Source organism: Neovison vison, chromosome 5 (assembly GCF_020171115.1).
Source record: "Neovison vison isolate M4711 chromosome 5, ASM_NN_V1, whole genome shotgun sequence".
NCBI lineage: Eukaryota > Metazoa > Chordata > Mammalia > Carnivora > Mustelidae > Neogale > Neogale vison.
The window spans coordinates 18,451,597-18,477,779 of NC_058095.1; the positions used below are offsets into that span (position 1 = coordinate 18,451,597).

Sequence of the window (26,183 nt, forward strand, 5' to 3'; positions counted from 1 at the left end):
ATTTTTCTGTTTAATCAATTTAATTTCTTGTTTTACTAACCTCACTGTTTTTTCAGTTTAATATTGGCTGCATGCTAGTTAAATATTTATATATTTTATATATATATATATATATATTAAAAAAACCAATCAAGTCTAGCCTGGATTTTGCTCTGATTGTGTTTTCATTTCTAGTGGTGGGGCAGTCTTACACTTACAACTTACTTTGTATCATGAAAGCCTGACACATAAACAAAATAACTAAACACAGTGTAGATTTTCTTTAAAAAAAAAATCTTAAAGTGGTGCTGTCTAGGTGGTGGATATGATTGTATAAGTACCTTGATTTTATGCTTTTTAATGTTAGTTTTAAACTTCATAAATGTATTCTTCCCCCTTTCCCTTCCCTTTTTTCTCCTTTTTGAAATGTTATGTACAAAAGTTGCCCAGCACACCATCAGAAAGGACCCTTACCCCTATGTTCTTCCCATATAAAATATTGGCCAGCATTTCTTTTTACATTAATGCCCCTTTTATTGGGCACATTTACCCTATTATTAGCATCTTTTTGCATGCAATATGTAGAATTATTTCTTGCTCATCACCTGTTTAAATGTCACTAGGAAGGGAAGAATATATTATTGGAATATTTTTGGTTTGTCTCTCTGTTCTGTCTGTCAGGATAATATTGGACATCGCTTACTCCAGAAACATGGGTGGAAGCTGGGCCAGGGATTGGGAAAATCTCTTCAGGGTAAGTTTTTTAAATGTACAAAAAGAAAGAAAGAAAAAAAAATGTTTTTGATTTGATCTTATGCTTGAATATATTGATTGTCTTTTTTTTTTTTTTTTTTCCCTTAAGTGTTTGGGCTTTTCCCCCCTGCCTTTTCTCCCCTAGAACAGTCTATATGTTTCCTATAACTGTATTTTAAGTTACTATTATGCTAGTAGTTTGCAAGAGTAAACTGCTGTGTCATGAATACTTTCAGGTCAAACATTGTGTATGTATGGCTGGACTGGTTTTAAATTTTTTTGGTGGGGGCGATGGGTGATGGGTGGGTGGAGTAAAAGAAACACACTATCTCAGAGTGTGCTTTCTTTGTGTCATTTAGCGATGTTGTATTGTGGCCTCAGTATTATAAAAGGAGCCCTTCAACAGCAGAATTTAATTTTTGCCTTTCCAAATTCTCCCTGAAGCTGGTGATTGCCCATGGTTCTTTTTCTCTGCAGTCAGAAGCCACATAGTAGTAGAGAGAAGAATTAACCCACATGAAACAAAAAATGGAAGCAGAAGTTTGTTTCTTAAGACTCTCTGAGCAGAGGTCAATTTCTCAGGTTCAGATCAGGCTCTGAAAAATATGACTTAAAATTTCCATTGCATTTGTTTTTCTTTTAACTGTAGTGATCATTTGGATAAAAACAAAATACTAACATTCTGGTTTTGAGTACTTGTTAGTTGGAAACCAACTCCGTTCACTTTTTAGCTCCTTCGTGTTCATGAGCTACTCTTTATTCTTCACGGATATGAACACTACTTCAGAAATGATGGGAATCATTGCACTACTACTTCTGGTCATGGGGAAGGGTCTCATTGTATAAAGGGATCTTTGGGGAGAGGTGTACTTTTATTGACTAATTCTTTGAGTTTTGGAAATAGATTTTTACATTTTGGGAAGTCTAATCAACTCAGTTGTGTGTGTTAAGGGCACAGGATAGGGCATAAAGTGGAATGTTCTAGTCTTTAAAACCTTTGCTTTTTTTTTAAGATTTTATTTTTTTGAGGGAGAGTTGGGGGTGGGAGGGAGGAGCAGAGGGAGAGGGCCAAGCAGACTCAGTACTGAGTGTGGAGCCTGATGAGGGGCTCGATTTCACAACCCTGAGATCATGACCTGAGCTGAAACCAAGAGTTGGACAGGCAGCTGACTGAGCTACCCAGGTGCCCACTAAAACCTTTGCTTTTTAAATTATAATCCTAGTAGTTCTTTTAAAATTAGTATTTATTACTAAGCAGTAATCTGTTTTGGGGGGGAGATAGAAAGATTTGATTACCATTAAACTTGTTTTCTCAGTGGCACAAGAACTCATTACAAAATGACTTCATAATGAGTTGGTACAAAAAATACAGTTAAGAGCAAATTTGTTTGAATCCCAGAATTTTTCATTTGTAAGCATTAGAGACTTAACACCTAGCAGAGGAAAAGAAAGAGGAAGAGAAAGTGAATTTAAGAAAAGGAAGGTAATTGAATACTCACTTGTTTTTCAGTGATAGAAAAATTTAATTTTTACCTTAAGGATACTGTAGGGGCGCCTGGGTGGTTTAGTCGGTTGAATGTCTACCTTCGCTTGTGTCATGGTCCCAGGATCCTGAGATCAGCCTGCATGAGGCTCCCTGCTCAGTGGAGAGCCTGCTTCTCCTTCTCCCTCTGCCATTTCCTGTGTTTGTGCTCTCTGGCTCTCTCTATCAAGTAAATGAGTACTAAAAACAAAACAAAAAAACCCCCAAACTGTAGAATTTTGGTTGTGTTTTGAGCTTTGAGCTCCTTGAAAAGAGTTTTTATTTATATTTTGAGTCCCATCTTCATCGTTGTAGGCATACAGTAAACATTTAATGAATCTTAAGTACCTTATTCATCTAAATTAAAAGGGAATTTGAAGCCCGTATCTTTTTTTCTTTTTAATTGTGGTAAAATTACCATCTTAACCTTCTTTTTCCATCTTAACCATTTTATTATTTTTATGTTTTTAAAAGATTTTATTTATTTGAGAGGGAGAGAGAGAGCACTTGAGTGAGCAAGAGCATAAGAGCAGGGAGAGGGAGAAGCAGACTCCCTGCCTAGCAGGGAGCCCAATGCAGGCTGGATCCCAGGCTCCTGAGATCATGACTTTGCCACCCAGGCACCCCTCATCCTAAACGTGACTTAAACATTTTAACACTACCATCAGTAATGTTCACTAAATTCACAGTTACTGTGCAAAGCCCATCTGTTTTGAATGGCTGGTACTGTATCTTTACCCTGGAGAAGAATGGAATCTTACTGTATTACCAGTGTTAAAGGCTGAGTTTAATGATCTTGTAAATGGATCTTTATTTTTTTAGTGTCAGATTCAGCAGTGTGCATACTTCTCTTGCATAGTTTTCTCTGTAATAACCACATGATCTAACCTAGAATGTGGCCACATTTATGGCATGTAACATGACAGATTTTTTTTCATTGTACCAAACCTTTACTACAGGTAACCACTGAAGAAAATGGTTACTAGTCGATCTAGTGAAAATGATAATGCCTTTTTAGTATTTTATAACATGTAATTTCTGGACTCATCGCTTTGTAAATTGTCAGTTCTCCTTTTTATTTGATTTTAGGGCTCTAACATCTTTAACATAGCCATCCACAGGGCGCCTGGGTGGCTCAGTGGGTTAAGCCTCTGCCTTCAGCTCAGGTCATGATCTCAGGGTCCTGGGATTAAGCCCCCCATTGGGCTCTCTGCTCAGCGGGGAGCCTGTTTCTCCCTCTCTCTCTGCCTGCCTCTCTACTTCTGATCTCTCTCTCTGTCAGATAAATAAAATTTTTTTAAAAAATAGCCATCCACTAAAATTTAAACCTGATCTCTTCAGGATATTTTGTTAACATTTAAAAATTATTTCTACCAGGGGTGCCTGGGTGGCTCACTCAGTTGGCTAAGTGTCTGCCCTTGGCTTGGGTCATGATATCATGGTCCTAGGATGGAACCCTAGTCTGGTTCCCAGCTCAGCGGGGAGTCTGCTTCTCCCTCTTCCCCTGCCCCTCCACCCCTCTCCTTTTCTCTCTCTCTCAAATAAATAAATCTTCAAAAAAAATTATTATTCATCCAAGGTTTTTACAAAGAATGTCATCCTTGGAGGTTATGGTGCAAACATCTTGTCACTGGATAGATTGGGGAATAGGGTATGCTGACTCTGGAATGAGATTATCTGTGGCAGGGTAGAGCTTTGTACTTTATAAATTGGGTTTATTTTTGTACTCAAATTTCCTTTATTCTTACCACTTTTTCTCTCTCTTAGTATTAAGCTATTTCAGAAGTTTGTTTATTTTTTTTAAAGATTTTATTTATTTATTTGACAGAGAGATCACAAGTAGGCAAAGAGGCAGGCAGAGAGAGGGGGAGGGAAGCAGGCTCCCCACTGAGCGAAGAGCCCATTGCGGGGCTCAATCCCAGGACTCTGGGATCATGACCTGAGCCGAAGGCAGAGGCTTCAACCCACTGAGCCACGCAGGCACCCCAAGATATTTCAGAAGTTTAAAAAAAAGAACTTTTATTGTGTGTGGCAGATAAGTGATTGCTAGTATTTAAAAAAAAGACTTGCAGAAAAGATACGTTGACAAGGTGTCTGAAGGGAACAACACAGAGAAAAAATTTCTTATGGACAATTGCTTATTGTAGAGGCAGAGGATGTATTTAATTTGGAATAAAGCAACAATGAATGAATGATAGTTGTATTTTGTGGCAGTTGGACTAGATTTGTTTCTTGAAATTGTTTTATAACCTTCTGGAAGGTTTAAAATGGAATGGAGGGGTGCCTGGGTGGCTCAGTGGGTTAAGCATCTGCCTTCAGCTCAGGTCATGATCTCAGGGTCCTGGGATCGAGCCCCGAATCAGGCTCTCTGCTCAGCGGGGAGCCTGCTTCTCTCTCTGCCTGCCTCTCTACCTACTTGAGATTTCTGTCAAATAAATAAATAAAATCTTTAAAAAAAATCTTAAGGCCAGGAGGAAGCAAGATTAATTTTCTCAAAGAAAATCTATCACAAAAAGATTTTCTTGAGGCCGTTAAAAAAAAAAGTTAGCATGATGCAAGATAAATGGTATCTCTGCCTACTTGTGATCTCTCTCTCTCTCTGTGTGTCAAATAAATAAAAGTCTTTTTAAAAAAATGGAATGGAATGCAGCTCAAATCTTTTATTTTGCTGTGAAATGTGTAATCAGTAGGTGTAGCTCAGACGTGGGGTACCTAAACTCCCTTTGTTACATTGTCTAGGTGCTTTTTGATGATTTGGTGTTTTTTTGTTTTTTGTTTTTAAATCACAAGCAAAAGTTCAGCCCCTGGGAAAAATGGATGCGGTCTGATACTGTTTCATAGCTCACCCTGTCTAGAAGGTTCAATCAGTAATAGACAACCAACACATAATTACTGAGATAATAATGCATTCTAGCTATACTGGCTATAAATAGCATAAGCCAGGGACAGAGTAGGTAAGAAATTGTTCCTGTTCCCCAAGTCTTGCTCTTTTAAACTATTGTAGATTTTGAAGGTTTCTTGAGTTTTATACTTTTATATACTCTTTTCATGCTTAGAATTAAGTATGTGATCAGTCTGAATATGTAATTGACAAATCACTCCAAGTTCATTGAGTGTAGGGAATCTTGTCTAGTTTTGTGTAAAAGTACTTGGTGTAGGATGTGAAGGCAGTGTGAGCAGCATTTCGAAATACAAGATCTAGGTTTGAGTTTGGCTCTGCCTTTTATTTTAAGTAAAGGGGAAAATTACCATCATGGAGCTATTTTTTAAGTCCAGTAAATTTCAATCCAATAAAATCTTCGCTCATTTATTCAGTTACGGGGTGAAGTAAATTAATATAAATTATGAACTCACTTTATAAAAACTATAAAATGCTATGTAGATGCTGATTGCTGTTAACACCCTTGCTGTATAGATTTAGATGTTTGAATTGAATTGGAGATAATCCATCTGTAGGTCCTTTTTCTTACCGACTTGAAGTAATCTGTACACCTGTTGTGGGGCTTGAACTCACAACCTGAGATCAAGAGTCGTACACTCACTGACTGAGCCAGCCAGGTGCCCCCCATCTTTAGGTCTTAATCAGAAACCTAAATATAATTTTTAAAAAAATAGAGGGGCACCTGGGAGGCTTAGTTGGTTAAGTGTCTGCCTTCGGCTCAGGTCATGATCCCAGGGTCCTGGAATTTAGCCCCACATGGGGCCCCCTGTTCAGCAGGGAGCCTGCTTCTCACTCTCCCTCTGCTGCTCCCCCTGCCCATACTCACTTTATCAGATAAATAAATAAAATCTTTAAAAAAAAAAAAAAGTAGAGAAGCACTGTCTTGCTAGTCTGTATTTCCCAGAATTTACAGTATAGTAGCTATAATGTCCTCAGTATGTGCTAGATAATTGACTCCCGGATCTGTATTTTTAGTGCCCTGTGCATTTTAGGCTCTCTGAACCCCTTATTTTGGTGTCTCTTTCACTAATTCTGAGATCATTAGTTATTGCCACTTCTGAGCCTGATTTGCACAATCTAAGAAGAGCCCCAATCACTTAACAGTGGCATTGGGAAAACTGGTGAGCCACCCAGAAAAAAAAAGTTGGATCTTCACTGTGCTGCCTTACCCTGACATATATTCAAGATGGATAAAATATTTAAATGTTAAAAAAAAAAAAAGATTGTTAGGGTGTGCACTGGAATAATTATTTTATTTTACTTTATTTACTTTTAAAGATTTTATTTGAGAGAAAGCACAAGTAGAGAGGGAGGGGCAGAGGGAGAGGGAGAAACACTCCCCGCTGAGCTGGGAGCCCGATGTGGGACTCCATCCTAGGACCCTGGGATCATGATGCAAGCAGAAGACAGACATTTAACCGACTGAGCCACATAGGCACCCCAGTAATTATTATTTTAAAAATAATGTTGGAGCCATGCCTGGGTGGCTTATTTGGTTTAGTGGCTGCCTTTGGCTTGGGTCATGATCCTAAGGTCCTGGTGTCGAGTCCTGCATCAGGCTCCTTGCTCAGTGGGGAGTCTGCTTCTCGCTCTGCCTGCCACTCTCCCTGCTTGTGCTGTCTCTCTATCTCTCTCTGTCTGTCTCTCTGACAAATAAAATAAATAAAATCTTGAAAAAACAAATAAAAATGATGTTGAAGGAGCACCTGGTTGGCTCAGTTGGTAGCACATGCGACTCTTGATCTTAAGGTCATGAGTTCAAGCCCCACGTTGGGCATAGAGCTTGCTTAATAATGTTGGAATAAGGACTTTTTAAAAATTAACATATAAGGTATTATTTGCCTCAGGGGTACTGGTTTGTGAATCATAAGTCTTAAACAATTCACAGCACTCACCATAGCACATACCTTACCCATTGCCCATAACCCAACCACTCTATCCCTCCCCTCCCCACCCTCCAACAACCTTCAGTTTGTTTTCTGAGATTGAGTCTCTTATGGTTTGTCTCCCTCCTGATCCCATCTTGTTTCATTTTTTCCCTCCCTACCCCCATAACCCTCTGCCCTACCTCTCAAATTCCTCATGTCAGAGAGCTCATATGACAGTTGTCTTAGAATGAGAACATTTTTAAGTTTAGATGAGATTGGACATGTTCAAGGTGGTATGGATGTAGACCTCTTCTTTTCTTTCCTTCTTTCTTTCTTTTTTTTTTTTTTAAGATTTTGTTTATTTATTTGACAGACAGACATCACAAGTAGGCAGAGAGGCAAGCAGAGAGAGAGGAAGAAGCAGGCTCCCTGCTGAGCAGAGAGCCCGATGTGGGGCTCGATCCCAGGACCCTGGGATCATGACCTGAGCCGAAGGCAGAGGCTCTAACCCACTGAGCCACCCAGGTACCCCTAGACCTCTTCTTTTCTAAGTTTAACCCCAAACCCAGAAGCCATTAAAAAAGGATACATTTTACTATATTTTATTGTAAATAAAACAAAAGAGAAAACAAACAACAAATGGGGAAAATATTTGCAATATCTCATTATAGACAAAGGACACATTTCCTTCATGAAATTTCCTTGCATGAAAGACTTACAGCCTAAAGAGCTGATATGAATGTTGTTTGTAGAAGAGTAATGCAAATGATCTTTTAAAAAAAAAAAAGATTTTATTTATTCATTTGACAAAGAGAGACACATCAAAAGAGGGAACACAAGCAGGGGGAGTGGGAGAGGGAGAAGCAATCTCCCCACAGAGCAGTGAGCCCAAGGTGGGGCTCGATCCTAGAACCCTGGGATCATGACCCAGGCCGAAGGCACACTTCAACAACTGAGCCACCTAGGTGCCTCGCAAATGATCTTTAAGTGTATGAAAATACTCTGTTCTTTTCATAAAAGAAATACGCATTTTAATAACCACAAGATACAATTTTTCACTTTTGCATTGGAAAGGTTAAAAAAAATTTCCCTGGTCATAATTTGGGAAAACAGGGATTTACATCATAGTAAGAATAAATTGGTAAACCACTGCAGAGAACAATCTGAATTACTTAAAGATTAAAACGCATGTATCCTGAGGCACCAGGGTGGCTCAGTCAGTTGGATGTCTGGCTCTTGATTTCAGCTCGGGTTGTGATCTTGGGTCATGAGATCCCCTGTGTTGGGCTCCACCCTCAGCGGGAAGTCTGCTTGGGGTTCTCTGTCTCCCTCTACTCCTCACCCCCTCAAATATATAAATCTTTTAAAATAAAATGCATGTATTCTTGAGGTCAGCAATCCTGATTTTCTGTTCTTCACTTACTCTTTGAAATGCACAAAATAATGTTTCATCAAGGTTATTATGTTATGTTGTTTTGTGACCATGAAAGATTGGAAACAGTCCACCACATATCCTTGATTCCAAGACTTTTTTTTCATATTTTAATAAAGGTAAAATTAATTGCATCTTATTAATGGCATTATAGTTATAATTGGCAGCTGTTAAATTTCTTTCAGGCATATAAAATATTGTGTGTGGTTAATGGCATTTTGGATTTGAAGAAATAGAATACTAAAATTGTATAAAGGGAAAACATGCTGCTTTAAAGGGATGGAAGTAGCTTAGTGTGTATTTGGTATATGTAGAACAATTTCCAAGGTACATTAAGTAGAAAACAATGTACAGAACAATGTGTGGTATATATTAAACTACCATTTGTGGTAATTACATACATAGATACACACACACACATTTATATATATCTCCAGCTTAAAATCAGTATTTTGTTCCCCAGAATCAGACCACCTACCTGTGTGAAGACCTTATTTAGGTACCTGTTCACCATTATTTAAAATGAGTTATTTGGGGGCGCCTGGGTGGCTTAGTGGGTTAAAGCCTCTGCCTTCGGCTCAGGTCATGATCCCAGGGTCCTGGGATCGAGCCCCATATCGGGCTCTCTGCCTGGCAAGGAGCCTGCTTCCCCCCCCCCCCCGCCTGCCTCTCTGCCTACTTGTGATCTCTGTCTGTCAAATAAATAAATAAAATCTTTTTAAAAAAATAAATAAATAAATAAATAAATAAAATGAGTTATTTGTTAACTCCCAACCCCCCAGGCAGTTTTCAAAATATAGCTATTTGTGAATTAAAGAAAAAGTTGCCAGGGGGGTACCTGGGTAGCTCATTCGGTTAAGCAACTCAGTTGGTTAAGCATCTGCCTTTGGCTCAGGTCATGATCCCAGAGTCCTGAGATTGAATCCTGCCTGCTTCTCCCTCTGTCTGCTGTTCCTCCTGCTTGTGCTCTCTTTGACAAATAAATATATAAAAATATTATTAAAAAATAAATACCAAAAAATATATAAATATAAAAAATTTTTAATTGCTAGGATATAAAGGGCTTAAACATTTCTTCTTTATTGCCAAGTAATTAATATGGTTGTATAGTAACATGTCTGTCCCTTTTGTTGACACTTAAGCTTTCCAAAATTCTGGTGTATGTGGAATGTAGTTCTAGATTACTCACATACCTTTTTCTTAAAAATGCCAAATTAGATTTTTGAGAATGAAATGTAAATATTTTACTATATAAAATCTTTGGCTGAATATATCGTGTTGAGAGCCATGAACTGAAGCATTCCAGTATGAAACCTTCAACAGGTACATCCTATGAGGTATACCTATATATTTATGTTTGTATTTTCTTGACTGTGCAGAGAAAAATCCTTGTAAATGCACACTCTGAGGGAAACTGAGTTGTTTTTTATTGTATCCTTTTAAAACTGATACACTTACATTGCTGTTCATTTATTTTAAGATTTTTAAAAATTTATTTGACAGAGAATGAGAGAGCACAAGCAGGCTGAGAAGCAGACAGAGGGAGAGGAGAAGCAGACTCCCCACTAAGCAGAGAGCCCCACGTGGGACTCCATCCCAGGACCCTGGGATCATGACCCAAGCTGAAGGCAGATGCTTAACTGACTAAGCCACCCAGGCACCCCTACTTACATTGCTATTTAGAAATACAAACATTGGGGCACCTAGGTAGCTCAGTTATAAGTATCTAACCCTTGATCTCAGCTCAGGTCTTGATCTCAGGGTCGTGAGTTCAAGCTCCATGTTGGGCTATACTCTGGGTATGGAGCTTACTTTAAAAATCTGTATATAGAGAAAATTGTTTTGAAAAAGAGTAGGCAAAATTAGAGCAGAGTAGTAAAGTAGGGTGTGTTGTTTCTTTGTTTTCATGTATATGTCCCCCCCCCCATCCTTGTTCTATTTTCAGTTAACAAATAAATGGTGAATATAGGTGGGTAGGGTCTGTATTAGTAATAACAGTGTTCTTACTACATTTTATGACTGAAGGAAAACTAGACTTGGATTCAATAGCACAGAATAGAAATACATAGTATTACATTTTAGACTTGGGGTGCCTGAGTGGATCATTTAGTTAAGCACTGACTCTTGATTTCAGCTCAGGTCTGTGAGATCAAACGCAGCATTGGGCTCTGTGCTGGGCATGGAGCCTGCTCAAGATTCTCCACCCTCCCAGTCCCTCCCTTAAAAAACAAAAAAAGAAAAAGAAAAAAAATAGACTTTTTTGTTAAACTAGATTGTTGATCTTCACTTTCTAAGAAAAATCATTCTTTGGATGAGAAAAATAAGTTTTCCTTTTTTTTTTTTTTTTTTTTAAATTTTATTTTTAAGCAGTCTTTGTACTCCGTGTAGGGCTCAAACTCACAACCTCAAGATCTGGAGTTGTATGCTCTGCTGACTGAGCCAGCCAGGCGTCCATAAGCTTTAATAGTATAATGACATAGATAAATTTTGTGGATAGAGTCTTTGTAAAATCTAAGTTGTTGTCATTTTATATTAGTTTCCCTTTGAAATTTATTTTCCTTTGGGAAAAGGAAATTATGCTTGGTACATATTATGCGCCAAACATTGATTTAGAATCTAAATGTTTTGTATGTTCCACTTAATGAAATATTATTAGTATAATCATTTCATAAATGAAGAAACAGTTTTGGAAAGGTCATATAGGTACTGAGTCTCTGCCATTCAAGTATAAGCATGACTTTGAAATCAACGTTCCTATATGTATACCTTTTCTCAGAAAAAGCTGGTAACTGGAAATAAGAGTAGTTGGGGGAGGGTAGATGTATAGGACTACTTGTTTCTATGTATAGAGATCATCACATTTAAAAGATACATCAGAAGACATTAAATATGTGTTAAGTTTGTGGCAAAATAACTAGAAAAGAAGTGGTAAGTTTTTTAAATGAAAATTTGGAACAGTTAAATACAGAAAGCTATTTTATCATTCTAGTACCCCCTTTTTTTTTAAGTGAATCTAGGTAAACTTTTATTATATTTATATATCTTTTTAAAAGATTTTGTTAAGTAATCTCTACACCTAACCTGGGCTTAAACTCACAACCCTGAGACCAAGAGTCGTGTGTTCTTCTGACTGAGCCAGCCAGCGCCACCCCCCACAGCCCGCTTTTTTAACTAAGAGAGTGAACTAGTTACAGAAGCAGATTGGATGTTATCACGGTAGATTACTTTGAAGGAGACATTGGTGAAGAATTACATGGAGTTATTTGCACATTTATTGAATATTTACTTCATTCAAGAGACCGTTATAAAGAGTATACATAGTATTATAAGATACTGCTCTTACTCATCGAGTTTGCTATTCATTTTAGGAGTTAAGGGGGAGGATTCTTTTTTTTTTTCCCCAGTTTATTTATTTTCAGAAAAACAGTATTCATTATTTTTTCACCACACCCAGTGCTCCATGAAAGCTGTGCCCTCTATAATACCCACCACCTGGTACCCCAACCTCCCACCCCTCCGCCACTTCAAACAAGGGGGAGGATTCTTACAGTAAATGGTTAAGTCCTCAGAATGAGGAATGACACAATGAAGTCTTGAGGAGGGAGGAATGAATATTACCAAAGATAGGAGATACTGATGTATACAAGGTGATTACTCCATGGCTGGCTGGAGTAGGGAATGCCCATAGAACTTTCATACTGTTTTTATTTATTTTTCTTTTCTTTATTTTATTTAAATGTAGCTAATTAACTTGTAGTAAGTGTATCATTAGTTTCAGAGGTAGAGTTCAGTTATTCATCTGTTGCATGTAACACCATTGCTCGTTATATCACGTGCCTTCCTTAGTGCCCATCACCAGTTACCTCATCCCCCCGTATACCTTTCATACTATTTTTAGAAGAAACTCTCCAAATATTTTTTTTTTAGGTTGAACCTTAATATATGAAAGGTGGGGTGGGAGTTGGTGGATGACACAGTTTTTTTGGTTGAAGCAGAGTTCTAGGTCTCCAAGAGCAGCTTGGAAACCATAAGTAGAAGGCAGTTATGGGAAATTGGTTTGAATAGGCACAAATCAGATACTTACTGACTGTTGACTGTATGCTAAGCACTTAACAAATATTTAGTTCTTACAGCAAGTCTGAGAGATAATTGCTGTTATTCTCATTTTGGAGAAGAAACTGAGTCTTAGAGAAGCCTAGTAAGCTGCCCAAGAATAAGCGGCCAGTAAACAAGGGTATCAGAATGCAAACCTTTTTTTTTTTTTCTTCTACATTTCAAAACTGCTTTTAACTACCCACACTGAATGCAGAAGGCTTTAATACTGCTCCAGGTTAATGCTTTATTTTGTAAGCTGAAGGCAGTTTTTGATCAGAGGAGAGACTTTCATAGCAAAAAGATGTTAAAGATAATTTTTTCTAAAATTCATTTTACAGGGACACCTGGGTGACTCAGTGGGTTAAGCCTCAGCCTTCGGCTCAGGTCGTGATCTCAGGGTCCTGGAATCGAGCCCTACATTGAGCCCTCCATTGGGCTGTCTGCTCAGTGGGGAGCCTGCTGCTTCCCACTCCCCCTGCTTGTGTTCCCTTCCTTGCTGTGTCAAATAAATAAATTAAAATCGTTAAAAAAAATCTTAAGAAAACAAAATATCTAGAAATAGATCTAAATATATACAAGGACTTTTTTATATGATACAAGTGGCATCGGAAACCGATGATTAGATGGGCCGTTGTATGATGCTGGGACAACTGGGTAGCCATCCAGGAGAAATAAAGTCAGATTTATACCAGGACTCAAACACTAGGGGGCGCCTGGGTGGCTCAGTGGGTTAAGCCTCTGCCTTTGGCTCCAGCCCTGGGATTTAGCCCTGCATCCGGCTGCCTGCTTCCCCACCGCCATTCTCTGCCTGCCTCTCTGCCCACTTGTGATCTCTGTCAAATAAATAAATAATTTAAAAAATAATAATAAAATAAAATTCATTTTACAGATGGAGAAATGTTAGGTTTATGGTTTCAGAATGTCTTTGTCATAGTGCTGAAACCTCGCCCCAAATTCTCTGATTTATGATCTCTTGTTCTTTCCAGTACACCAGCCAGCACATCTGTGGTAGAAGTTAAATGCTAGTATGATCGAAGTATGTCTGAAGATGAGTGGAAGACTGTTTAGAAAGTTGTCTGGGTATGAGTTGATGAGGACTTAGAATAGAGTGGTGGCAATGGAAATGGAAAAGAAGACAAAGATATGAAGATATGAAGGATGATAAATGAACCAAGAAGCATAGAGTATAGTTACTTCATGCATATGTCTGACTGGCAAGCTCTTGTTCGCTGGCTTTAGTGTTAATCCTTTATAATAGCCACTAGCATTTATTAAGTGTTCAGTGAGTGCTTGCGAATGGATTATCTGATTTAAGTCTTTTTTCACGTAGATATTATTCCTGTTTTTTAGATGAGGAAATTGACATTATGAGCAGTGCTTTTGCCCAAGACCTTATAGCAAATAAGTGATAGAATACTTGTACCAAAACTATGCTTTTAATCAATATGTTGTAGTGTACCTAAAGTTTGTGTAGTGTACCTAAAGTTTGTGTTGTAGTGTACCTAAAGTTTGCATTCGTTTATCTTTCTCTCCTCTGCAAAGATAATGATGGTGGTGAGAAATGCAAGTATTATAGAATTGAAATAACGATAGTTATTCTGGCCAAAAAAATTGAAGATAGCTGTGAATGTGATTTTTTTTTTTAAGGCTTTTAAAGTGGTTATATATATTATTCATGATTAACATAAATTTGTGTATAGTCAGTAGAAACTTAAGGCTAGATCAAGTGGTAAGAACTTTGGCCATGTTTTTAGGGATGCTTGGTAATTGGTGTCCAGCAGGGGGAAATACTGTAACTTCTGTCTTATATTCTAATTTCTCCCCCCCCCCTTTTTAAAAAAGATTTTATTTATTTATTTGACACAGAGAGAGAGCACAAGTAGGGGAAGGAGCAGGCAGAGGGAGAGAAGTAGGCTCTCCGCTGAGCTGGGAACCTACTACTGTGGACTCCATCCCAGCACCCTGGGATCATGACCTGAGCCAAAGGCAGCTGCTTAACAACTGAGTCACCCAGGCACCTGATCCCTTTTTATTTCTCATACTTTATATTTGTCTCTGCTGGCACTTTAAGGTTTCTTAAAGATTTTATTTATTTGAGAGAGAGTGAGAACACTGCAGAGGAAGAGGGAAAAGCAGGCCCCATGCACAGCAGGGAACCCAATGTCGGGCTTGATCCTGGGACCCTGGGATTATAACCTGAGCTGAAGTCAGGCACTTAACCTTCTGAGCCACCCAGGTGCCTTTTTAAAAAAAGGTTTATTTGTTATAGCGATTGAGAGAGTGCGCATACATGTTGGGCAGGGGAGAAAGAGGATCTCAAGCAGACTCCCCACAGACGGCAGAGCCCCCACATGAGGCTCAATTGCAGAGATCACAACCCAAGCCAAAATCAGGAGTCAGGGGCGCCTGGGTGGCTCAGTGGGTTAAGGCCTCTGCCTTCAGCTCAGGTCATGATCTCAGGGTCCTGGGATTGAGCCCCGCATCGGGCTCTCCGCTCAGCGGCGAGCCTGCTTCCTCCTCTCTCCCTCTCTGCCTGCCTTTTTGCCTACTTGTGATCTCTCTCTATCAAATAAATAAATAAAATCTTAAAAAAAAAAATCAGGAGTCAGAAGCTCAATTGACTGACCCATCCAGGCACCCCAGAACTTCTGAATTTTTTAAAAGGAACCAGAAGTCTAGATCTATCTTTCTTTTTTGTGGGTGGGGGTGAATTCCCTGTTTGATAAATATTGGCTCAAAGTTTAAAATAATTTGGGATAAACAAAACATATGGAAGACCTAAATTTGACTCACTTTAGGTTACCAGTTTATGATTGCTTTTGAAATTTGACATGGGTTTGAATTTGAGCTCTGTAACTAGTAAGCAGTGTTTCCTTGCTATACCCTCAGTATACCATATTTTAAAGATTTGGAGGTCTAGGGAATTGATCATGATGGTATATAAGTTTTATACCTGTATTCAATCTCATTTTTTTCCTCAGTATGTAAGGTGGGAGATAATGCCACTTAGTAGGTTGGGAAACTTTATCCATGGTCAGCTGCTAAGGCTAAGAGCTGTGTTTGTAAATGCACAAGTCTTTTGACCTCTACTCCAGTACTTTTTCCATTGAACTTAATGGTTTCAAACTCTAATGAGCGGCAGAATCACTTGGGTGCTTGTTAAAAATGTAGGTTCCCAACCAGCACAACTCAGTGGGTCTGGAGTAGGGTTCAGAAAATTACATTTTATTTTTTGTTTTTTTATTTTGTATTTATTTTTTTAAGTAGGCCTCACACCCAGCGTGGAACCAACACAGGGCTTGAACATAAAACTGTGAAATCAAGATCTTAGTTAAGATCAAGAATCAGATACTTAACCAACTGAGTCACCCAGGTGCCCCAGAAGATTACATTGTGAACAAGCTCCCCCAAAGAATTTTGCTCTGGGCCATGTGAAATAAAATAGTCTTCTCAGAAAATTACCTTCACTATAGCAAGTAGGTTAGACAGTTGGTTCTTTTACTCATCTAAAATGTATTAGTGATTTTGGGTCTGAATTAGTGTAATGCTGTTTATTTTTCTTAATAGTCTTATCCTTAGCCTGATTTATATCGTTTCCTCTACTGTATTATGGATTTCTTGCACTCGGTTAATTCACATGATTTTTTTTTTAATTGCGTTATTGAAATGAAACTGGTTTATGTAGAAACTGGGTTTCTAACTTGGGCAGGAAAGTGTCCAAGAAAGTTTTTTTTTTTTTTAAGATTTATTTATTTTAGACAGACAGCAGGAGAGGTTAGGGGTAGAAGAGAGAGAGAGTCTCAAGCCGACTTGGTGCTAAGAATGGAACCTGACTGGGGGCTTGATATCAAGACGCTGAGATCATGATCTACCAGAAACCAAGAGTCTGACCCCTAATGGGCTGCGCCACTCAGGTGCCCCTCCAAGAAACTTTTAAAATGAGCAATATAGAGTATATAGTGATCATGATTCCTTGTAAGTAAAATCGTCCAATCAGGTAGAAATAATTAAAAATATAAAAATTCATTACTGAACCAGTATTTGATAAATAGGAACTAAGAAGAGACAAAATTACTTTCAAAACTGTATGGAATCATAGATTTTTACAATTGTTAAAAAAAAAATAGAAAGAAAAAAGAGAAATTCTAGGGATGACCTAGGATCTCTGGACTCTTAGCAGAGACTACTAAGGAAATCAGGGATTTTTCAGTTTCAATTTACTTGACATTCTGAATTTATTCGTATATTCCATGTGGACTTCATGTATTACTAATTTGATACACAGTGGATTAGAATCTTGCTCTCCAGTACACATACATAGCTGCTGTTTTCTTCCAGGTGACAATAATAGTCAAATAGTAAACATCTTGACAATGTTTAATTTTTTCGATTTTATTTTAATTAAATATCTTTTCTTAGGTGATTTGAACTATATATTTAATTCGGAGAAGGTTTTGCTAAAATTTAGTTTTGTTTTTTTAAATTTTTATTTATTTGAGAGCACATGAGAGCATGAGCAGGGGAAAAGGGCAGAGGGAGAGAGAGAAGCAGCTTCCTCACTGAGTAGGGGGCCTGGCTCAGGGCTCGATCCAGGACTTTGGGATCATGACCTGGGCTGAAAGCAGACACTCAACTCACTGAGCCACCTAGATACCCCTAAAATTATGCTTATTTAGGTTCATTCTTTTGACTTGGATTTAATATTTATGTAACATCACTTTTCATACTCAGTCTCATTTTGTTAATGGAATGGTATATGGGAAACATTTTTAGATGATTCTTTGGTTATTGATCCTGGATAATAACTTTCTGCCATCTGCAGATAGAGTTGTTTCATTATCACCAAACTGCATGTAAAACATTATAATTGGTCACAGCTTCTATTTTAGAGTATCATTCATTTTATTTTAAAAATACCAAATTTGGAGGGGCACCTGGATGGCTCAGTCGTTAGGGGTCTGCCTTTGGCTCAGGTTGTCATCCCAGAGTCCTGGGATCAAACCCTGAGTAGGGCTCTCTTCTCAGCGGATGCCTGCTTCACCCTTTCCCACTCCTCAGCTTCTGTTCCTTCTCTCACTGTGTCTCTTTTCATCAAAAAAAAAAAGTAAATAGAATCTTCTTTAAAAATTTGGAAATGAAAAAACAAATTGATTTTTTAAAATTTTCTTTCCTTTAAAAAATTTTTTTTTATTTTTAAAAAATTTCTGGAGCCTTAAGGAGATAATTGGTTTAGAGTTCAACATTCTACGTAGTGAGTTATGGTTTCCAAAGCATCTTCTATTTGTTACCTCTCAATCTGCATACCAAACCTAAAAGTGAGGATAATATCCATTTTGCAGGGGAGCCTGCTGAGACGCAGGCTCTGGCTGTCAAAGGTGACACCGTGGTTTAGAAATAGTTTCTTATTGGAGAACTGAGATTTTGTAACCCAGCGTTTTTAGGGAGTTCCTAGAAAAATACAGGAAAACAAATATTTAAAGTAGAACTGGGGAGAGGGTTAATGTTGAAAGTAAAGGAGGAACAGTTTAAATGAAGCTGGAAAGTCTTTTTTGGATTTTTTGAGGGATCCTGGAATAGTAAAAAAAATTCTCAATGTGTAGTTATGGGAAACTCAACCAATAGTAAGAGAATACAGCTCTAAGAAGGTGTTGGATTGTTGTATGCCATAGGACTGGCTACTGTCTACATAACTCCTCCAGATACTGTCTACTCAGATATTTTCCACTTGCTAAGAATTGAACTGAGCCAGAGTGCCTGACTGGTGCAGTCAGAATATTGATCTCAGGGTTGTGAATTTGAGCCGCGTGTTGGGTGTAGAGATTACATGAAGGAATGAATAAAGGAGTGAATGAATAAATGAACGAGTGAATGAATTTGAGCCCCGTGTTGGGTGTAGAGATTACATAAATGAAGGAAAGAATAAATAAATAAGCAAGCAAGCTTAAAAAATATTGAAGCAAGCCTTAAGTCTAACTCCTTAAACATGTAATGCTTTCTTTTTTTAAAAGATTTTATTTATTTATTTGACAGACAGAGATCACAAGTAGGCAGAGAGTCAGGCAGAGAGAGTGAGAGGAGGAAGCAGGCTCCCTGCAGAGCAGAGAGCCCGACGTGGGGCTCCATCGATCCCAGGACCCTGAGATCATGACCTGAGCCGAAGGCAGAGGTTTTAACCCACTGAGGCACCCAGGTGCCCCTAATGCCTTCTTCTTGATTGCTAATGAATGACAGTAGATAAAACCAATTGAACAAGTTTCTAAGTAATGCAAAATTCAAATATTTTTTATGATAACGTACATGTTTTTTGAGATATGAAGGCCTAGGTAATATAGTCCTATGTTCTATTTGATGAAATAATTACTTGATGTACAAGACACTTAAATTATCACAGTTTCATGGCAGAGGGCACTATGATGACCAAATACATAAACCTGAATAAGTTCTAGACCTGCTATGAACATGTTCGTTCTTTTGAGTAAACAAATGCTTTTTTTTTTTTTTAAAGATTTTATTTATTTATTTGAGAGAGAGAGACAGTGAGAGAGAGCATGAGCGAGGAGAAGGTCAGAGAGCAAAGCAGACTCCCCATGGAGCTGGGAGCCCGATGTGGGACTCGATCCCGGGACTCCAGGATCATGACCTGAGCTGAAGGCAGTCGTCCAACCAACTGAGCCACCCAGGCGTCCCCAACAAATGCTTTTTAATTGAACATGACTATATCCCAGATATTGTGTCAATTACTCGGGATACAAGCATAAGTGAAACTCAGTGCACAGAAGTGATACCCAACATTTTTTTAATTTTTAATTTTTTAAAGATTTTATTTATTTTATTTGACAGAGATCACAAGTAGGCAGAGAGGCAGGCAGAGAGAGAGGGAGGAGGAAGCAGGCTCCCTGCTGAGCAGAGAGCCCGATGTGGGGCTCAATCCCAGAACCCTGGGATCATGACCTGAGCCGAAGGCAGAGGCTTTAATTCACTGAGCCACCCAGGCGCCCCCCAACATTTTTTAAAACTAAGGACCTAATATTCTTTTTCTCGTACCCGTTGAGCCCCATGTTTGTTTTTTTTGTTTGTTTGTTTGTTTTTGTTTTTGTTTTGTTATTTTAACCTGAAATTGTATGTATGCATGGTTTGGTTTGGTTTTGTTTTCAGAGGGAGAGAATATGTGTACCTGCTCGGCAGGGGAGGGGAAGGGGCAGATGGAGAGAGAACCCCAAGCAGGCTCCTGCCTAACATGGAGCCTGATGTGGTGCTTGATCTCACGACCCTGAGATCACAGCCTGAGCCAAAATCAGGAGTCCGATGCTAAACTGACTGAAGCACCCAGGTGCTCCCCTGAAATTGTATTTATTAAATTGGTTTTCCCATTTAAAAAATAAATTGATCTTTACATTATGGTTAGTATAGCCTTCAGTGAGTTGGTATAATTTTAGCTAAAACAATATTACTTGGAGTAAAAGTATATTTCTTTAGGTGATTTTTTTTTTTTTTTAATTGAAAGCACCTCATGCACTCCCTTTATTATTCTCTTCTAAGGGCTTGAGTATCTCACATCATCCCTTGAATTCCCTGAATCCTTTTCAGATTTAACATTCTGATTCCATAACATATTCATTGGTAATGCTTTTTTGCCTTTTCTCTGTCCTTGTTCAGTAATATTAGGCTATGTGATTAAAATTGAACTATTTTTTATCTTAGGAAGCCAGATCTGATACCCTGGTAAGATGGAGGATGGGAATTCTTTAGGTCATAGTCAAATTTCTGTGCCCTTAGAAAACATCTGTATTTGAAAATCAAATTATATAGGTTGTTGTATAGATCACTAAACTGGCTATCGCAAGAATGTAGTTAGTTCTGTACTGGAGAATTTGAATTCTATTGAGTAGGAAGTCTTTTTTTTTTTTTTTTTTTTTTTTTTTTGGAAACCGTAGGATCTCAGGGCGTGAGGGCAGTGGTGGTGCCTGAGTGGCTTAGTCAGTTAACCATATGGCTTCGGCTCAGATCATGAGCAGCGTCCTGGGATCAAGCCACGTGTCTGGCCCCCTACTCAAAGGGGAGCCTGCTTCTCCCTTTCCCCCTGCTCCTGATTTCTCTCTCTCTCATTCTCTCTCAAATAAGGGAATAAAATCTTAAACAAACAAAAAAAAACCTTAGAAACTCTATTGGGAATAGTTAATGTTCTTGATGTTTCTAGTTAGTGTTTTAGGGAGGTAGCATTTATCATATTATAGTTACTAAGAAAAAATACTTAAATGATGCTGAAAGTAGTCATTGTTTTCACGGTACTGAAGACTTATTTTCAGGAGAAATTTTCCAAAGTGACACTTTGGCTTGGAAATAGATGTACCATTTTTCACTCTGTTTCTGCGAGTTGTGTGTAATCACTGTTTCAATAAATGAAATTATATTTGATGCATTAATGTAGGCTACTAAGAGTCCTATTTTGAATAGTTTTGCAAATCAGAGAATATTTCGTACATGTATTTGAGTTGCTAAAAGTAAGAAACATATTTAAAGATGCCAGGACAGGCTCTTGGACTTAATTAGTTCAGTGGCCACTTTTGGAAGTGGATATTGTGACTTTGATGGCTTTTATAATTATTTCTGCTTTATTATGATCAGTCTTTTAAAACTATTTTCGACACCGTAAGAGAACATCAGATATTTTTAAGTATTCTCAGGTATATGCATTGGCTCTATAAATGTTCTGCCCCCACCCCCATGCTAGAAATTTAAGTAGGTAAGATTATTTTGTCTAATTATTGGTAATTAATGGGGTTTAGAACTTTGTGTTGATCACTGCCATATGCCCAGTGCCTTCCAACAATGTAGTAGCAGTTCAGTAAATATTTGTAATGAATATTTCTTGACTCAATCTTAGTAAGGGGAAAGACAGCAGAAAGAAATCGAGGTGTTCTTATATATCTATTGACTGTCCAACCAGTCTTTTAATTATTTTGGAAGCTTCATTTCTAATCTGCTTCTGTGGGGAAATCATATGATTTTGAAGTGTTGCTGATTACCAAATTATGGTTTTTTAAAAATATTTCCTTCTCAGTTGTTCTGTTCCTAGAGTTTGTCTCTAAAAATAGTGTTTCTCAAAAAAGTATTCTCTTCAGTCCAATTCTTTGGGCCAGTTTCTTAGATTAGTCCATCTCTATTTTCAAATCAAAACTGATTCATGGGGATTTTCTCAGAAACAAGGTGGCTGTAGTCAGTGAATTTTTATATTTGGCCTTATTTTCTCTTCAGTTATGATAAGTCATAGTAGTAGCTTCACATATTCGCAAGAGATGCACATTTTTTTTTTAAGATTTTATTTATTTATTTGACAGAGATCACAAGTAGGCAGAGAGGCAGGGGGAGAGAGAGGAGGCAGCAGGCTCTCCGCCGAGCAGAGAGCCCGATGCAGGGCTCGATCCCAGGACCCTGGGATCATGACCTGAGCCGAAGGCAGAGGCTTTAGCCCACTGAGCCACCCAGGTGCCCCAAGAGATGCATATTTATATACAAACATGTTAGTACTTTCGTCGTATAAGTAGAAGTAAAACTACCTTTTAAAATATACCAAGTACAATTTGGGTTGGTTAATGAAACATGTGAAGTTTTTTCCTTCTCTTTAGAAAAATATTTTGGCGGGGGGGTGGTCACCTGGGTGGCTCAGTTGGTTAAACATCTGCCTTTAGCTCAGGTTATGAACCAGGGGTCCTCCAATGGAGCCCAGTGTCGGGCTCCCTGCTAAGTGGGGAGCCTTCTTATCCCTCTTCTCCTGCCTGTCCCCACACCCACCCCCTTTCCCGCTCATGCGCATTTACTCTCTCTCTCTCAAATAAAATAAATATTTAAATTACTGCAATAAAAAATTTACTATAATTTTTTTGCTGAGTCATAATTATACAGAGTATTAGTTTCAGGTATAGTACATAATGATTCAGTATTTGTATATATATTTAAGGTTTTGATTTAGAAAATAAGAACACCAGTGTTTTGTTCTGTTTTTTTTTTTCCATCACATGAATACATCAGTATTGGCCTATTCTAGATCTGGTGTGTTTTCTTTTTTTTTCCTCCCCTGCTCCAGTTGTCTAGATCACAGTCATAGTATTTATTAATCTTTGGCTGAGGAGGACAGTTTCTTCTAAGGAAAGTGTGTACTGTTCTTTTGGAAGTTGTGTCTTTTGGAGTGAAATAAACAACAAAATGTTCTTAATTTAATGGATTTTATTTTCCTCCTTTAAAGGAAACAATTAGGGAACCTGGATTTAGTTCAATTTATTTTATTTTATTATTTTATTTTTAATTGGCTTTTGTGTATTTTTAAATTTTAATTTAATTTAATTTTTGGAAAGGGAGAGCGAGCGAGAGAGTACAAGCAGGGAGAGGGACAGAGAAGCAGACTTCCCACTGGGCAGGGAGCCTAATGTGGGGCTCATGACCCACCCAACCCACTAAGCCACCCAGGTGGCCCTTTAAAATTTTTTTAAATTTTTAATTTTTTTAAAAGATTTTATTTATTTATTTGATAGAGACAGCACAAGCAGGCAAAGCAGCAGACAGAAGGAAAGGGAGAAGCAGGCTTCCCACTGAGCAGAGAGCTGGACATGGGGCTCGATCCCAGGACCCTAGGATCATGAGCCAGAAGCTTAACTAACTGAACCATCCAGGTGTCCCTAATTTTTAACTTTTTTAAGTAGGCTGCACACCCAGCATGGATGCCAACTTGAACTCATGACCCTGAGGTCAGGACCTGAATTGGGATCAAGAGGCTGGTGCTTAGCCTGCTGAGCCATCCAGGCACCCCTTTATTTATTTAATTTATTCATTCATTCATTCATTCATTTATTTTAATAGGCACCCCTTTATTTATTTTTTTAATTTTAATTTTTTAAAAAAGATTTTATTTATTTATTTGACAGAGAGAGATCACAAGTAGGCAGAGAGGCAGGCAGAGAGAGAGAGGAGGAAGCAGGCTCCCTGCTGAGCAGAGAGCCCGATGCGGGACTCAATCCCAGGACCCCGAGATCATGACCTGAGCCGAAGGCAGCGGCTTAACCCACTGAGCCACCCAGGCGCCCCTTAATTTTAATTTTTTTAAAGATTTTTATTTATTTGCCAGAGAGAGAGAACACACAAGCAAGCAGAGAGGCAGGCAGACGCAGAGAGAGAAGCAATTTCCCTGCCGAGCAAGGAGCCCGATGGGGGACTCGATCCCAGGACCCTGAGATCGTGACCTGAGCCGAAGGCAGCGGCTTAACCAACTGAGCCACCCAGGCGTCCCTTAATTTTTATTTTTTAAAAGATTTTATTTTAAAATAACTTCTGTACCCAGCATGGGGCTCAAACTTATAACCTTGAGATCAGGAGTCACATGTTCTACCAGCTGAGCCAGCCAGGCACCCCAGTTCAATTTATTTTTCAAAGAAAGTTGAGTTTTCTAGAGAATATCATACTAGCAAACATTTGGTTCCTATCTACTTTTTGAAAAGTCATCACTGTAAATTGTTATTCAGGTTTTCCACAGTGGTATTCTTTATGATAGGATTTATCATTAATCACAAATGAGTAACTTGAGAGGTTTTTGTTTTTAAGCTGCAGTCTCTTTCTGTATTACATATTCTCTGTCTTTTCCCACTAGGATTTTTTTCTTTGTCTGGAACCTCTTTAATAATGGAAAGAAATTACTGTTTGGCCCAGACAATAATGTCATCTTCAGATTGTTTTTTGTTTGGGTTTTGTTGTTGTTGTTGTTGTCGTCATATATATATTTTATAAGTAAGCTCTGTGCCCAGGGTTGGACTTGAATGCACAACCCAGAGATCAAGAGTTGTGTGCTCCACCAACTAAGCCAGCCAGGCACCCCTATATGTTTTATATATAATATAATATATATATTTTTAAAATTGAAGTATGATTAGCATACAGTGTTATAATAATACTTTTAGGGGAACAACATGATTCAGCGTTCTGTACAGTACTCGGTGCTTACCACAATAAGTATAGTTCCCCCTCTGTCACCAAAATGTTATTATAGTACCTTCAGATTATTTTTAAAGCCAGACTCTTTATTTTCTGTGATGAGTTACCTCTGAGTGGACTAATTATAAGTGGGACAGCCATTTTGATGCCACTTTTCTCTGGAGTTCCTGGTCTCCTTCAAAACTTGGCTTTGTTGTATGCAGAAAGAAAGATGTTGGCAAGCCCTGGAAGACTTCATTAAAAGGAAACAAAGGAAAGCTACTTCAGGGGTTTTATTCATTCATAACAGTTTGAGTTCACAGCAGAACTCAAATATACATGAGTTTTCTAAGCACTTAGTGTTAAAGGTTATTTTCCAGACCTTTTACTTATATATTTTTAAAAAAATGTCTTGATGACTCCCTTCCCAATCCACAAATCCTCTTAGAGTTCTTTTACTGAAGGAAATGATCACTGTCCAGTTGATCTGTCTTTGATGTTATTTCTTTAAGGAGAAGTCCCATTTGGGGCCCTGAATACTGATTTACCAGAATGAATAGTTAAATTAGAAATTGGAAGCTAGAGCTAGTTCTCTTGCTTTCAAGCCCCCCCCCCCCACCGAATTGTTAAAGAGGAGGTTGTACATGTTCTCAAGTAGCAGTGCAAAAATCCCACATCCTGGGCCAACCAGTGTGAAAACAACTGCTCTAGCACTAAGTGTCCTTCCTCTTCTTCAGCTGAAATTGGGGGAGGGACAAACCAGTTGTTACTTTACCCCTTCCCATCTGCCTGCTAGAAGGCCTGTTTCCTACCCTAATGGTTTCTGCCTAACAAATGGTGTTTCTTTTTTACAGCATTATGATCCTGGACTTGTTGTGGTGATGGTAAACTTAGCAGTGGTAATTTTTTATTTTCAGACTGAATTACTCCTTTTGTCATCAGTGCACCAATATGTTAGGCTTACTTTCTCTGTTGTAGCCTTCATCCTTCTGCTTGGTCTTTTTCATTTTCCTTTCCTTTCCTTATGCAACTTGTCTGATCCTTGTTCATTAAAGGGTACTGTTAAGAAGGGATGTATCTGTTTGTGTTAGAACTGCCAAAAAAATCAGTTAAAACATTAAATTCTAATACTGTCAAAAACTTGATTTTCCCACAATGTAATGGGCACTAGCACTTGCTACTGCAATTTATAAATAAATTAAAACAAACTTTGACTGCCTTAGAAGGCAAAAGTACTAATGCAGAGTTTATGAACAGGGGTTTACAGAGGTAATGAATTTATACCAAAACGTTGATTCTTGCAAAACAAATTCTGACAGACCAAAAAGAAACCAAAGCCAAAAAAAGTAAATTCCTTTGACATTTCTTTTCAATTCTTTCATTGGAACATTTGTGTATTTTACCAGTAAATCCCTGATTGAGACGTTATGAAAGTGATACTACACCTAGGAAGTCATTTTTATAACCTGTCTTTAATTTGGTCCTTTTGCTAAAGATTGCAGTCACTGCTTATTTATTATACCATTGGGCATAAGGTAGTATGCATTTTCATTTTGTTTAACTGGCAGTCTTTGATAGTTTCTAAAAGAAGGCTGTATTTTAGAACTTTTTTCCTTTTTTTTTTTCCTGGCATGA

General features: G+C 38.1%; 1 protein-coding gene across 4 annotated transcripts in view; it reads left to right on the forward strand.

Annotated features, from left to right (window-relative positions):
* GPATCH8 (G-patch domain containing 8) overlaps nucleotides 1–26,183 on the forward strand; it is a 109,226-nt gene that overhangs the window by 29,598 nt on the left and 53,445 nt on the right. For 3 of the 4 annotated variants that reach the window (XM_044247769.1, XM_044247770.1, XM_044247772.1), the window contains one exon: nucleotides 661–733. In XM_044247769.1, coding sequence (XP_044103704.1) covers nucleotides 661–733 — 73 coding nt within the window. Of the gene's footprint in view, nucleotides 1–660; nucleotides 734–25,402; nucleotides 25,448–26,183 lie in introns of all 4 variants that reach the window. The other variant, XM_044247771.1, reaches the window with a different exon arrangement.